We start from the raw sequence: 15298 nt of genomic DNA, 5'->3' as shown, positions 1-15298 counted from the left end.
TAAGTCGAGTCATGCCAAGCCAGCTGCCCCTTTCTTCCCCCCTCTCCGACTTGCTGGCTAAGCAGTTCTCCAGGCCTCGAGCGCTCCGGTTTTGAACTGCGTTCATTGTATTCCAGGCGATGAAAGTGTCCATTCACGTATGCAGATTTTATTTTCGCCGTGCCCGGAAACCCTTGCAGCGATTCTGAGGATACCTTTGATATTTCTGACGCCTTTCGCCGAAACGCTAATAGCGTGGGCTACGTGCGCTAGAAGGAGGACGGCCGATCGTAAAAGCACGTGTTTGTTTACTTCGCCCGTGGAAGAGCTGATTCAATCGATCCTGACACGCCGGTAATGAGGAGACGGGGGGAAGAATGTCTTTCAGCGCTGTGGAAAGTCAGAGGCACTGCTGGGACCTAATAGCTCTGTTATAGGGAGTCATTGCTAAATTGCACTCAGATGTGGCTCGCCTTCTTCTTCTCTGGTTTCAGGCCAACGATCGGTGGAAAATATTGTCTGGGAGAGAGAAAGCGTTTCAGATCCTGCAACATTGACGTGAGTGGTGAAAAACTGCTGTTGTCTCTCGTCGAGATAATTTCAAACGCATTATGCCCTCATGTAGCCCCTCTGTACTGGAAAATCTCTCTGAGGCAAAGATTATGTGATTACTAGCAGTCTTTTCTGGTCTTATACCAATTAGTGTCTTGGAAGTACCATGCTCTCCCTTACATGAGTGATTCAAATGTGCATATATTGCAATATAATGCATGCAATATATGGGCAAATGTACAAATTATTGCCACATTAAGTTATTAATGTGAAAGAAGGGCCAGGCCAGTAGTCTCTGCTTTGCCTGTACAGTACTTAACCCTTTCAGGAGTGGGTTTTCTGGAATGTTTCTGTCCGTGTTCTAGAACTCTCTTGCTTTTGGTTACCAGTAGCGATTGTTACATCAGCATTAGAATCTTCAGTTTAGAACATTCTATAGTCACATATATTCTATAGATTTGTGATCTCACACCATAAAGATGAGATTAAATGGTTAGTTAGAGTTAGAGCATCACTTGCACGAGCTTCCACGAGTGAAACAAATCTTTCTGAGGGAATGTTTGAAGGGTGGGGAGTTTTGTTTGTAAAAGGTACTTATTTCTACACAAACTAACAGTATTCTACCTTTCAGGGTACATTTGGGAAATTTTGTTATAAAGAACAAAATTCTACCTCCACAGTACCCAATGCAGTGCTCCTGTCTGTATTTTGTTGATGCAGGGGGCCTTGGACAGACAGACAGACTCACTCTCTCTATCTCTCTCTCTCTTGTTTGCTCTCTCTTTCCGTATCCCAGGAGTGCCCTGTTGGCGGTCAGGACTTCCGGGAGATTCAGTGCTCGGACTTCGACAGCGTGCCTTTCCGCGGGAAGTTCTACACCTGGAAGCCCTACAGGGGGGGTGAGAGAGAATTCCCAGTGTTCCGGCGTAACTTCAGGAAAACGGGCGGGACCGCTGCGGCTCTTCTTAACGGGATACGGTGCAATGCGGTGTTCAGGCCCATACGCTGAGCGGGCCACACACCTGTCATTTTGGGGAGTATAAGATGGTGGGAGGAATTTTGGAGGTAGTGCGTGTCTCCAAAAAACCACGACCCTCGCTGAATTGGGGCACCAGGCGGGGTGGGACCGAGAACTGAGAGCTTGCAGATGCTCTCTCTCCCTCTCTCTCTCTCTCTCTCTCTCTCTCTCTCGCTCTTCCTCTCTCCATCTCTCTCTCTCCACGGTCTGGCTCCCATATGCCCGGTCTGGATGGGCCCCCGTTTCCCAGAATTCCTGTGTCTGAAGAGCGGGAAGCTGAAGCTGGACATGCTATTGGACGACTCAACTGCCTTTCAGTCTGCCTGTCCAATCGCGTAACGGCTTGCAGCGCGGAGGCCCGCCACCGCTCCAGGCAACAAGTGTGCCTTTCATGGAGTCAGCTGATCTCACAATGGAAATCCCCCACAGCTGTTAAAATACGGGCCATGCCACGGTCTGCGCTGCGTTAGGGCCAGATTACACATCCCAACCTCCCTCCTCATCACTCTCTCTCTCTCTCCGTTTCAACCTTTCTCACCCTCTCTGTATCTCTATAACAATCACCAGAGAGAGAGAGAGAGAGTGATAGACACTGTCTGTCTGTCTGTCTGTCTGTCTGTTCCTCTCTTCCTCTCCTTTCTCCGTCTGTGTGCCCTGTCCTGCTCTCTTCTCTGTTTTTCCATTGGCTGCTCTATCTCTCCCTCTCCCTCTCTTCTTTCGCTCTGTCAGTCAGACACATTGAGTTAGCCTCCCCAGATCAGACAGCCAAGGACACTCTGCGTTTGGCGTTTCTTACAGACGTTTTTTTTTGTTTCAAGGGCGTGAGCCATTCACATTTTTGCACACTATCCAATAAACTCCACAGTCAACCTTCCTTCACAGCCCCTCCCCCCACCGATTCCACCATTGACTTAGCCTTCAACCATACTGGAGAAAAGCATCATGGGAGTTGGGGTTTTCATCATTCAGAATTATTGTAGTTTCACTCCATAAGCCAGGGAAGATCTGTTTCTCGTATCCAAAGCTTGGTGTGAGGAACAGGATTCAAAGAAAGAGAGAGAGAGTGAAGTTTATTGCAGAAGAGGATTCCTGTGAGTTTCATGAGTTCAGCGCATGTATGTCTGCTTCAGATCATCTAAAGCAGCTCAGCGCTATTCTCCTATATTTTCAGTTTTGAACTTTGATTTTTATCGCGATCGTTATTATGTCTGGACTGTTGGAAATTTAAAAAAATATATTACTTCAGATGTTCCACAAGATGTTCCATTTGCGAAATCAGTGTACTTGTAGATAATACAGAGAGTAGCTCCAGAAATCACAGAGCACATTGGCTGCAACTAATAGAATCACTCTCCCTCTACCCCATATGGAAAATAGTATACCATGCATATTTGATATATAATTTCTCTCTCTCCCACTCTCACTCTCTCTGTTTCTGCTTTGGAGTCCTTCACATCTGAGAGAGAACAAACAAGTATCTCACACCGAAACTAACCGAAAGGCCATGAGAACAGCACGCACATGTAAATAGACGTAAGACATGTCTTGGGGATGTGAGCAGATCCCGGTGGTGTAGAGGGAAATGTTCCACACAATGTGTGTTTGTTTCCTCCTCCACACCGAGGAATACGGGGTGCACTTGCAAACTGCCAGATGAGCGTAGAAAAAAAGGAAAAGGAGAGTTTGTCACGCCGTAAATCCACCAACGATGTTCAGCTAACACAGCCGGATGTGTTCCTAGCAAATACAAGATGTGATTTGTGTGCGTGTCTGTGGACATGTCTTTGTAACCATGTGTGCGTGTGCCGTGCTGTAGAATCCAGCTATGCTAGCTTGACCAGCTTGATAATCAAGCTGGTCATAAGCTGGTCTAGCTGGGTATCAGCTGGTCAACCAACTAGTGCTGGATGCTTGTCTGAGCTGGTAGCTCATTAACCAGCTATCAGCTGTTTCAAAACATAGCTTGAGCTGGTCAAATCATGTCAAGCTGGGTGCTGGCTTGACCTGGTCAACCAGCTACCAGCTGTTTCAAAACCTTGATTGAGCTGTTTCTTTCAGCAGGGTTCACCGCTTTTACTGTGCTGGAGTTGTCATTAAATGTTCATAAACTGAATATAATCATACCTGTTTTCAGGGGGGGTGAAGTCCTGCTCCTTGAACTGCCTGGCGGAAGGATACAACTTCTACACAGAGCGCGCTCCGGCTGTGGTGGACGGCACTCCTTGCCGAGACGATTCTCTGGACGTCTGTGTCAATGGAGAGTGCAAGGTGCAAACACAGTCTGGCACAGTGTAGCACACTCAAACACAGTCTGACACACACAGACACAGTCTGGCACAGTGTAACACACTCAAACACAGTCTGTCACACACAGACACAGTCTGGCACAGTCTAACACACTCAAGAACCATCTGACAGACAGAGACACAGTCTGGCACAGTCTAACACAATCAAATACAGTCTGACACACAGACACAGTATGACACAGTCTAACACAATCAAACACAGTCTAACACACAGACATAGTCTGGCTCAATCTGACACAGGTTCCTCTAATGACGGGCAGTACCAACTGCAACAGGTACACACATTGATGTTCATTGATGCAAAGCACTGTGAGTGCTAATTGCTCCCCCTTGTGGAGAATCTTCAGCCTGCTGTGAGTGATTGAGCAATTGAGTGAATGGGAATTAAGCGAATGGGATAGTGAGTGATTGAGTGAGTAAGTGAATGAGTGACCCTACACCCTATTCCCTACAGCCTAAATCTTACACCCTATGCCCTACACCCTAAACCCTACACCCCTTCGTTTAATGACAGAAATAAGAAAGCTCACGATTGACACAAAACCGGCAAAAAAGTCAGAGGAGTAGTTTAGCGGTTTTCGCAGCACGGCGTAACTGGCTTTCATTAGCCAGGAGAGCAGTAATCCCTCTCCAGCTCTGCTTTGTTTAGCGTGTGTTTTTTTGGGGGGTTCTGTGGAAGGAGTCTGTTTATCAGCAGCTGAGCTGTGTTCTGTGTGCAGAGGGAACTCACTGACCCTCCTGCCGGCCCAACTGTGGGCAGCTGGACCAGATTACCGCACACTCCCTCTCTCCCTCTCTCGCTCCCTTTCTCTCCTCTTTCCTCTTCTATTACTCATTCTATTCTCGCTGTCTTTATCTCTTTGTCTTCCTCTCTCTATCCTTATTCACCCTGTCTCCCATCTCTCTCGCTTTCTCTCTTTCCCTCTTTTCCACTTTCCCGGTCTCAGTCTTTCTCCCTCCTTCTGTTTCTCCCTAATTCTGTCTCTCTCCCTCTCTCCTCCTCTCTCTTTCCCTCTAGCAGTACTGTCTTTCCTTTCCCACTACCCTCACTCTCTCTTTCATCCTCTCGCAATTGAATTCAATGTGCTGTATTGGCATGAAATACATACAGTAGATACTGCCAAAGCATTACATAAAATATACAGACACAAATACAGCAATTCCACCATAAAAAAACACTATTGAGAGGATTTAGTTATTAATTGTATGTATGGTATGTGTATGTTATAAGTTGAACAGGTAGCACATTGTACCTTTTGTCTGGGTGGTTTCTCTCTCTCTCTCTCTCTGGCTCTGTCTCTCTGTCTCTCTCTCTCTCTGTCTGTCAGTATTTTGCCTGTCTCTCACGTTTACGGCGCGTATAAAAAGCAGCAGAAGAAGAGAGGGGGTTTCAGGCCCCAGTGCGGTTGAGTGGGAGACGGCGTGGCTTTGATTTGAGGAGGGCGGAGAGTTTGAAGACACATGGCGTTTCACAGGATCCTGAAACACATGTTCCTAACACGCCCTCAGCATGATCCCAACTCAGCAGTCCTGCTCCAAAAGTCCTGCTCTGCTCTCCAACAAGTGTCCTCTTACTCATAACCAGGGAGAAATGGGCTGCACATTGTTTTGATTTATATAATCTCGAGGCTTAGGTTAAAAAGACTAAAGGAAAGCACATTTTTAAGATTCTTTAAGACAGTGTGTAATTGTATCTTAAAGCTTCGAGCATGTGCAACAACCAGCATTAGATTAGACTAAACCTTTTTCTTTCCATTCTGGCACATGGGAATCTTCTATTACAGATATTATCAGTCCATGCAGCTGGCTGCATCATTTGCCCCCTGTGTGCATGTGTACGTGCTTGTGTGTGAGTGTGTGTGTGTGTGTGTGAGAGTGTATGTGTGTGTGTACATGTGTATGAGTGTATGTGTGTGTGTGCGGTGCATGTGTGGTGTGTATGTGTCTGTGCATGTGTGAGTGTGTGTGTGTGTGTGTGTGTGTGTGTGGTGGATGTGTGCAGTGCGTGTGTGTCTGTGCATTCCGCTTGTGAATGTGTGTGAGTGTGTGTGTGTGGTGCGTGTGTGCAGTGTGCATGTGTATGTGCTTGTGTGAACCCTCTGAACTTTGACCTCTGACCCCCCTGACCGTGCGCTCCCTGTCTGCCCGCAGCACGTGGGCTGTGACCGGATCCTGGGCTCGGACGTGCGGGAGGACCGCTGCCGGATCTGCGGGGGCGACGGGAGCGGCTGTGAGGTCATCGAGGGCGTCTTCAACGACTCCCTGCCCGAAGGAGGTACTCCGCCAGCGCCCCCGTGACCTTTGACCTCCGCTGGCGCATGCCGTCGGCCCGCCTGTGCTTGCCGCTACAGTGGCACGCTACAGTGGCACGCTAGCGCCAGGGCTGCTCACACACATTCCACTTTAACATCGAATCATCAACTCCACTGTCTGCTCGCTAACCGCTAGCGCAGGTGGCTAATGGCGGGAAATGGCCACTAGGGGGGCACTGTTTCTCATTGCTGTCTGCTCATAAGAATGAGTGCAATGTATGACTCCCTACCTGGAGAGGTGTGTGCTACTGTCAGCAGTTGTGCACAGTGCCGTTGTGGTTAGCACTGTTTACTCGCAAGAAGGAGGGTCCGTGTTCCAGTCCTCTCTGCGTGGAGTTTTCATGTTCTCCCACAAGGTTGCGTGGGCTACGCCGGGTACTTCGGTTTCCTCCCGCAGTCCAAAAACAGATTCCCGGGCTCACTTGCAAAAGGCATGTCAATCTCAATGAGACTACCCTGGTCAGATAAGTAAATAGTGTCTGACCTCTCTCACTTCATGGTTCCTCAGATTCCAGCCCGGTAGTCTCTCACTGCCCCAGCTGATTCTGGCCCCTGTCCAACTCATCACGTCCTGTCTGGTGTAGTCCTTAAATCACAGTGTGTGTGAGGACTGTGTGAAGAAAGGATAACATGGGGGTGTGAGCAAACTGGGCTGAGTTAATTGTTGATTGTACTCTTCAAGGGTTCTGATTATCTGTATGTTTACACTAGGACTCGGAACTGTACTGTCCTCTCAGGTCCTCTTAGCACTCATACTTGTGTTTGATTTGCACTTCGTTGTACGTCGCTCTGGATAAGAGCGTCTGCTAAATGCCATGTAATGTAATGTAATGTAATGTAATGAGTCTGTGTGGACCTCCGGCTTGTAGGGGGCAGTTTATGTCTGGAGGTCCATTGGGGATGCTCAGCATTACCGGAACTGTTTGTAACCTGGGTCATGGCAACAGCTGGAGCTGTTTCCAATAGCTTGTTTTTCACCTCCTATCTCCTTGTTCCTCACCTGACCCGGAAATCGCAGTCCGTCATCTTTAAGGAAATTCCAGCGCATTTTTTGGGAATGTGTGACATATAAATGACTGACCTGTGGATCCACCCTTCCCCGTCTGCCACGCATACGCTACGTCTGTAACTGACGTAGCGGCGAACTGACATTTCAAGGAGCAAGGACATTCCATTTGCCTAATTGACATTTCTTACCTCCCGTGATGGGTGGAGTTAGGAGCAAGAAAAGGTGAAAAATAAGCTATTTGAAAGAGCCCCAGAAATCTACACTCTAAAAGCCCTCCTAATAATGTTTTCCAGTCTTTTTCAACACCGCAGCCGTTTAAGGGCCCAGTCGGTCCCTGCCTTTAAATTTCTACAAAACAAAGCAAATAAAATTCCATTGAAAACAAAAGCGTGAAATGTGCTAAAAAACAATAAAGACTTTGGCGAGGGATCAGACGTGCGCTGTCTTTCAGACACCCGATGAAAGAAGTATCATGTCCTGAGGGGCAAATCTGGACCTTGGTGATGTAATTACCGACTGGAAAGCTGCGTTTGTGTTTGTATGTATTTGTGTTTGTGGTCTGAAACACAACTCTGGGGAGAGCTGGTGTTGTGCGCGAGGGGAGCGATTTATAATTGTCGGTTTACACGCAGGGCTCTGCGATTGTGTGTTAGCAGTTAGCTGGCGGTTTTTCCCGAAAACAAAATCATATTTAAGCGCTCCCTTCCGCGCCAAATGTAATTTCCCCCTCCTTAAGGTGTAATCCAGCCCTTAATCTGACACTTGTTCTGGTGGACACAGCCAGCGTTGTGATTTAGAGTCTGGGTGGAGGGGGGGGGGGGGGGGGGCGGGCGCTGACGGCACTGCTGGAGAAAGCCCTGAAAGCCACACTGTGGAGGCCAGGGCCGGGGGGGAGTGGAGGAAATGACTGTCGTGTTTCTCTGGCGAGAGATGCCTTTACGTCACGGTTGCCCCGAGTCGGACCCCTGAACGGGGGATGGGGATGGCGCGGGGAGGCCGGGGTTTGGGGGGGGTCCCATTTAGAAGATTCCGGAAGCTCCACAAGTCTTCTTCCATCCGTTATAGCAGGGGAGCAGTCAACTTCTACCCAGACAGTGAGGGATGTCCCCTAGTGGCGTGATACTGTTGTACGGGGACAGGGATGCCTATAGCCTAGTGGCTAAGGTGCTTGACTGGGACCTGGGACCTGAAAGGTTAGTGGTTCAAGCCCCAGTGTAGCCACAGTGAGATCTGTGCAGCTGTTGGGCCCTTGACCAAGGCCCTTAACCCCACGCTGCTACAGTCGGGAGTGGCTTAGTCTAATCAACTGTAAGTCGCTTTGGATAAACTGCCCCTCCACAGTGGTGCCCCTTGGAAGATTCCGGAAGCTCCACAGTCATCTTCCTTCCGTTATAGCAGGGGAACCGTCAGCACCCAACAGTCAGTGAGTGATGTCACTCCCATAGTGACACGAGTGCGTTGAACCAAAATGGCTTCTCAAGATGTTCCAATACCAAAGGCAGGATAAAGGCTCTGGTCTCCTTCCTGTCTCAGCTGCTGAAGACTCTGAGCTGGCTCATTTTTTGCCAGACCTGTGGCTGGGGAGTCGGGAGGGGGGGTGGGGGGGTGGGGGGTTAGTCAGAGTTGTCTGGACGACGGTCCAAAGCGAAGCAGACGATTGGCCTCCGGGGTTCTGGCATAGCGACCGCTGACCGCGGCGGATGTTCCACCAGGCCTATTCTCGGACCCGGGTCGCTGATCCCTGCCAAAAACTCCCGGGCCGATCCCCAGAGTGGACACGCCCTCCCCGGGTGGGCTGAATCGGGCCACCGCAGACCCCAGGGCTGCCCGGGGAACACGTATTTTCAGCCCCGCAGTAATTTACGGCCCAGACCACACTAACTCATGTCTGTGTGCTTTTTATTTTTGGTGTCTGTGTCAAACAGACCTGGGTCAAATGCATATTTCAAACTACTTTTATGCATCAGATGGCCCGTAATGTTTGGAAAAAAGGATACTTGCAGATCCCTGAGAATGTATCGTGAAACACATTACGGTCTTCTGAAAATAAGATCCTGTTCTGAACACTAGTGAAAGAGGATACTTCTTTTAGAAGCTGTCAGTGATCTGACCCTATGAAGACCCAACGTGGGTCAAAACATTGATTCTCATGTTTATTTAGGAGCAGTAATCCCCCAGTGTAAACTTCATTCTGACTTTTCGGTAATCTTACAAGAATCTTGGGGTTAAAGTATTCCCAAATTATTATGTGACCCAAATTATTATGTGACCCAGGTATGGTGTCAAACCGCTTCTTGTGTCAATCCCATGATGCTTAGCGGTCGGCTGTGTCTGTGATGTGGTCAGGAAGCACTGGCGGTTGCCGCTCTTTGCAAACGGCTTCACCTGCCCTCATTACCATGCCAGTGGCAGTTGAGCTGGGCTCTGTTTGAAACCGTTTGGCTGTTTAATACTTTCTCATATCAAACATTTCTCACTCTTTTCATCTTCTCTCTCATTCACTAGAATGTAGTGAATGTCATGTTAACATGAAATGAAGGTACAATAAGAAAAGTGTCTAAAAAGGTACAAATGCTTATCGCTTGGGTGGTACCCTATAGGTACATAACATTTTACCCCTAGCCAGCAATATATAATTAATTTGTAGCTTTTTGCTTGGACAATGTACTCATTTGTACCCGAAGAGGACATTACTGTACTTTCAGAGTAAATTGGGGAAATTAGATTCTCGAAGAACAAGAATGTACCTCCACTGTCACTTTATTTCTGAGAGTGTACCTCTTCGTCTATCTCTGACCCCTTTCTATCCCCCTCTCTCTGTATGTCCCTGGTAGGGGCTGTGAGTTCAGCGTGGGGTCTCTGCTTCCCCCAGGACTGTCGACTGGACAGGCCTGCGAATGTTAGCCAAAAAAACCTCTTCTTCACCCCCACTACCCACCGACCCCCCCTCCCAAAAACAGCCCCCCTCTCCCCCCTAACCGCCACCCAGAAACCGCAGGTGGGGCGCTGGACCTGGCCCCCGGTCCCATCAGAGGTCAGGAGGCGAGCCTCTCCTTACCCCTCTCGGAAAGAGGGATATTAATTTATTTCTCTCCTTTTAAGGGGCTGGAGATATCTAGAGGGGCCACGGCGGCTGGCCGCGGAGCCGGCGGTTTGGCCCCGAGCGCGTTTGGCCCCGAGCGCGTTTCACCGTGCGCTAGCGGGAACGCCGTGGAACGCTTCCCGTAAATTCCGTCGGAATCTGAGAGCCCCTGGATATCCCATCAGGAGTTACACCAGACCTCATTCCCTCTGTTTCGTAACTCCGTGCGCCTCGGATTTCTCCCGTCCCATATGCTGTGTGTCTGACGCGTGTGTGTGTGTGTGTGTGTGTGTGTATGCAGGTTATGAAGAAGTGGTCAGGATCCCAAAAGGATCAGTTTTCATACACATCCAGGAGCTCAATGTCTCTCTCAACTATCTGGGTAAGAAACCTGTTTTTTTTCCCGTTGTTGTACTTTATCGTGGCCATTCACTCGCAGTACAGTACAGTAGGCAATGCAGCTAAAACTGCAGGTTTTATAGTGCTCACAACACAGTATTTCAGTATTTCGCCTTTCTCGTTTACCTACAGTGACATCATTGCTTCTGTGATGTTTTCTGGCGAAGGCCGTTGATTTTTCTACTGGGATTGCAAGTATGTCAACCGCCAAGTAACATTGGCATGACATACTCCATCCCGAAACAGCCCAGAGAGTTTGGAACTTCTCTTGGTTTTCCACAGAAAAAACTAGTGATTATATATAAATTGCCATTACAGAGACAGAATAATACATGCTTCGGGCATCAAATCTCCCATTTCTTTATTTCCTAGTAACCTAAGATGCCCTTGAACTGTGGATTAAAGATGCCAGCAGTGATAAAAAGTGGGATTGTGTTTACTCAAATGTGTGATTAGAATGTCCTCAACTGAACATTCCAATGTTAATGTAACAATCCCTACAAGTATGATTAGTGGGATTGTCTTTACTTTACCTTTAAGGTGTGAGATCACAAATATACGATTGGAATGCTCTTAATTGGACATTCCAACTCTGATGTAACAATCACTACTGGTAATTGTTAGCAATGGGGTTCTAGAACACCAACTTAGAATTTTGTGAAGCCATTCCAGAACACATCTAAGGTCCAACTCTCTTTTTCTTCATCACACTCAGTGCTAAAGGGCAAAGGGGACCTGTACTTCATCAACGGGAAGCTGACCATCGACACGCCCCGCAGGTTCGACATCGCCGGGGCGACCTTCCACTACCGCCGGCCCGCGGACGAACCCGAGACTCTGGAGGCCCTGGGGCCCACCAACATCACCCTCATCGTCATGGTAACACCCTCACTGAGCAGCACATGCGTTTGCGTGCGCCCGTGTTGCCGGGAACACGCGTGCTTGTGCGTGTGAGTCAGGGATCCAGGGATCCAGGAATTACTTTGCATCTCCAGAGCTCCAGCTTCTGGAATAAAACGGCCGGTTCTCCTGGTATGTTTATTTTGGACAGGCCTTGCAACCCTTCCTTCCCATAGTTAAAAAAAAAGAAAAAAGAAAAATGGAAGCAGGAATGCAGAGAGTTTATGGCAGGGATCTGAAACACAAACCCTGGAGGACTGCAGTGTCTGCAGATTTTCATGCGTGTTTCAACCCTTAAGACCATAATGTAGGTCCTTGTACCTTGTTCTGAGGTGTAAATTGACTGCCGATTGGAAGAAAACTGCAAAACACTGAAAACATTGTCACCCTCAGCACTGGACTTTGAGGTCCCCAATATATGGTGTTATGGTGTGTGTGTGTGTGTGTGTGTGCGTGCATGCATGGGCAGGTACTGGTGTGCGAGGACCCTGGTATATTGGTATATTGTGACCTGTGTTGTTTGTGTGTGTGTGTGTGTGTCTGTGTGTGCGTGTTTGTGTGCATGCATGTGTGTGTTTTTGCTTGTGTGTGTGTCTATGTGTCCGTGGGTCTGTGTGTGTGTGTGTGTGTGTGTGTGTCCCGGCAGGTCCTGGTGAGGGAGGAGAACCCAGGGATCAACTACCGCTTCAACCCCCCCATCAACCGCAACACGCTGAGCGGCTACGTCTGGCAGTACGCCCCCTGGTCCCGCTGCTCGGCCCTGTGTGCTGGAGGTGCGCACTCTCTAGCCCTGTCTGTCTATCTTAATGGGGACCGAAACTCACTCTCCTGTCTTCGTGGGGACCCGAGGCCATTAGTTTTACATTCAAATTGGCTGCGTGTAAATTTTGCGTCCTGCTTAGGTCGTGAATCTTTAGTTAACACTGGCAAGGTCCAGTTTTCTAAGTAGAGCTGTCTCACACACATATGTGTGCATACTCACACATGCATGTGCACTCGCATACACACATAAACACATAAACACATGCTTGTAAAATCACTTGAACAAACACACAACTGTACATTGATATATACGCTCACATGTGCACACACACACATGCAAATATGCAGGTGTTTGCACACAAACATTCATATATGCTGATAAGCACAGGCACACACACACGGGCGTGTACACAGTAAAGGCTAATTAACAGAAGTTTGGGGGTTCGGGGAAATGAAAATACCGTTGCTTTCAGAAGGCTTAGAAACTGTGTGCATGTGTGATGTGAGTTAATGGTCCGAATCCACTTCTCTGATAAGTCATAATTCATTCTGTTCCACTGCAAATTTGTGACCGAAAACTTGACCTCTGTTTGAACACAGTCGGTGAGCACAGCAAGCAGGGCTCATAAGCACCAAATGGGATTTCAATTTGTCCCTAAGTAGCAGCGTTTAAAAAAACAACACAAACCTGAATGGAAACACACAGCAAAGCTGAATTATCCCTTTGACGAGTAGATCGTTTTGGAATGTTGTTCTTTTTTTCTCAAAATAATAAGTCAGTGTTCTAGAATGTCACTGATTTCAATCGCCAGTAGTGATTGTTACATCAGACGAGAGCATTCTGATCACACATTTGTGATCTCACACATTAAAGGGTGGAACACAAGGTCTGGAACAGTCTGTACCTGCTCCACAGGTCTTCCGGTACATATTATGTTTAGAACTCAGTAGTGCTCTGCAAGAAGATTAGAACAAAGGAACCCATAACAATTGTTCAGCTACAGTGATGTTGTGTCAGGGTGTGTGATGTAGAATAAGGGTCTATATTGTAGTGTAAATGTGTGTTTTGTAATTCAAGGGTGTGTGGTTGTATAAGGGCGTATATTGTGGTGTAAATGCCATTAATGTAAATGTATGTGATGTTGTGTAAGGGTGTATGTTCTAGGGTACGACTGTGTGATGTGGTGTGAGGGTGTTTGATGTACAGTAGTGTAAGCCTAACGTCTCCCTCTCTTGCCACTTACAGGGGCTCAGATCCAGCAGGTGGTGTGTAAGAAGCAGGCCGATCACTCTGTGGTTTACAACCACTTCTGCGATAAGAGGGGCAAGCCCAAGGACAAGAAGAGGGCCTGCAACTCCGAGCCTTGTGCCCCAAGGTGAGTGTCTGCCCGTCTGTTCGCCTGCCCGTCTGTCTGTCCGTCTGTATGCCTGTTTTCTGTCTGATGCTCTTTCTCGCTGTCTTTTGGCTTGACTGTTTGTGTGTGGGTTGCATGTGTGACGCATGCAAAGCACTCACCCAAGGCGAGCTTTGAACCCACACCTCTCACACGCCCAAAGGCTACAGGAACGAACGCGTTACCAGTTCGCTAAAAGCAAAATCGCCAGTAGCTAAGGGCAACATCGTTGTTGTGAACCTGAGGGTTCCATCACAAGCAATCAGTGATTTCTGCTATAAGGCCTTAGCTTTGCTGCACCTCACTGTGCTTATTTGCTAACTAGCCAAGCTACACCCGCTACACTTGCAAGGCTCTGTCTGTGTGTCGATCTCCTGTCTCATTTTTGTATATTGGCCTGTCGGTTTGTCTCTGTCTGTATCAAGCCTGTACTATGAAACATAACTGCAAAATCTAGCATTTTATGGCACTCTCCAGGAACACAAGTTCCCCCTATAAGACACAGTGACTCCAGAAGAGTCTATACTGGGAGTGCATACTTTTTTCAATGCTAATGCAATAAACAATAAGTATGCGAGCAATATTTTATCGTTAACCATTTGGAACAGTTACTATTTTAGCTCACAGATTATGTATCATTTTAGTATCAGGATGACTGATATTACTGATAGAGAAATCATATTTTTTTAATAATGTAGTTCCTTTCAGGGACCCGTAAAATGCACATAACATAACAATATAGCTTAGTCTATGCACGATCCACAGGATACACTCGTGATGTTTTGATTAAAATAGAAAAAAGGGCGATTTCTCTTATGGCAGGGTCACTTCAGGAAAAGTGATTACATTTCATGCTGAACAGAAATTATTTAATGGGGCTTCACTGCCGTTAAACTCAGGATAGGGTCATGTTTGACCCTGAGGACAACAGGAGGGTTTTGAAACACTGCTTTAGATCATGCTAAGTACCCGTCCAAGCTTTTTTCATGCCTCTCCTTGGGAACATACCTTTCACAAATAAAAAATGAATCGTCCTTAAAGAAACATAGATGTGCTGACACAAACCAGTCTACCCTGTATTTATATCTGTAGGAAAACATAAATTTGTGCATTCAGCAGACTGTTCATGTCTGTATTATGCGCACATTATTCTTCTGTCTGTGGTTTTTGAGGACACGGCACAAGGGCAAAGCCCTTTGCATTTTAATTTCTCCATAGGGCCGGATGTCTTTTCCACTGCCGCTCTTGTGTTTCTGAATTGCTTTTTCTGTATGGACGTCTCTGTATGGCTGTTTCTGTATGTTTGCTTCTGTATGGACGTTTCCATGTTGATTTTTCTGTATTCATGTTTCTATATCAATGTTTCTACATTGGTGTTTCAATGTGGATGTTTCTATATGGTTGGTTTTTTTATGGATGTTTCGGTTCGGGGTTTTCCGTATGGATTTTCTCACATGGCTATTTCTATATGGATGTTTCTGTAAGGATCTATATATAGATGTTTCTGGATGGATGTTTCTCTATGGATATTTCAGTATTGTTTTATATGATGACTTCTGTATGGATGCTTCTGTTAGGATGTATA

General features: G+C 47.3%; 1 protein-coding gene across 1 annotated transcript in view; it reads left to right on the top strand.

The window, feature by feature from the left end:
• adamts10 (ADAM metallopeptidase with thrombospondin type 1 motif, 10) overlaps nt 1-15298 on the top strand; it is a 53544-nt gene that overhangs the window by 32801 nt on the left and 5445 nt on the right. The window contains exons 14-21 of the mRNA XM_061237933.1: nt 474-537; nt 1328-1430; nt 3684-3817; nt 6007-6130; nt 10560-10640; nt 11373-11536; nt 12204-12330; nt 13566-13695. Of these exons, the coding sequence (XP_061093917.1) occupies nt 474-537; nt 1328-1430; nt 3684-3817; nt 6007-6130; nt 10560-10640; nt 11373-11536; nt 12204-12330; nt 13566-13695 (927 nt within the window). The remainder of the gene's footprint in view (nt 1-473; nt 538-1327; nt 1431-3683; nt 3818-6006; nt 6131-10559; nt 10641-11372; nt 11537-12203; nt 12331-13565; nt 13696-15298) is intronic.

Source organism: Conger conger, chromosome 4 (genome assembly GCF_963514075.1).
Source record: "Conger conger chromosome 4, fConCon1.1, whole genome shotgun sequence".
Lineage (NCBI taxonomy): Eukaryota > Metazoa > Chordata > Actinopteri > Anguilliformes > Congridae > Conger > Conger conger.
The sequence above is the reverse complement of the archived record's forward strand: the minus strand, read 5'-3'. Positions and strand labels throughout refer to the sequence as shown.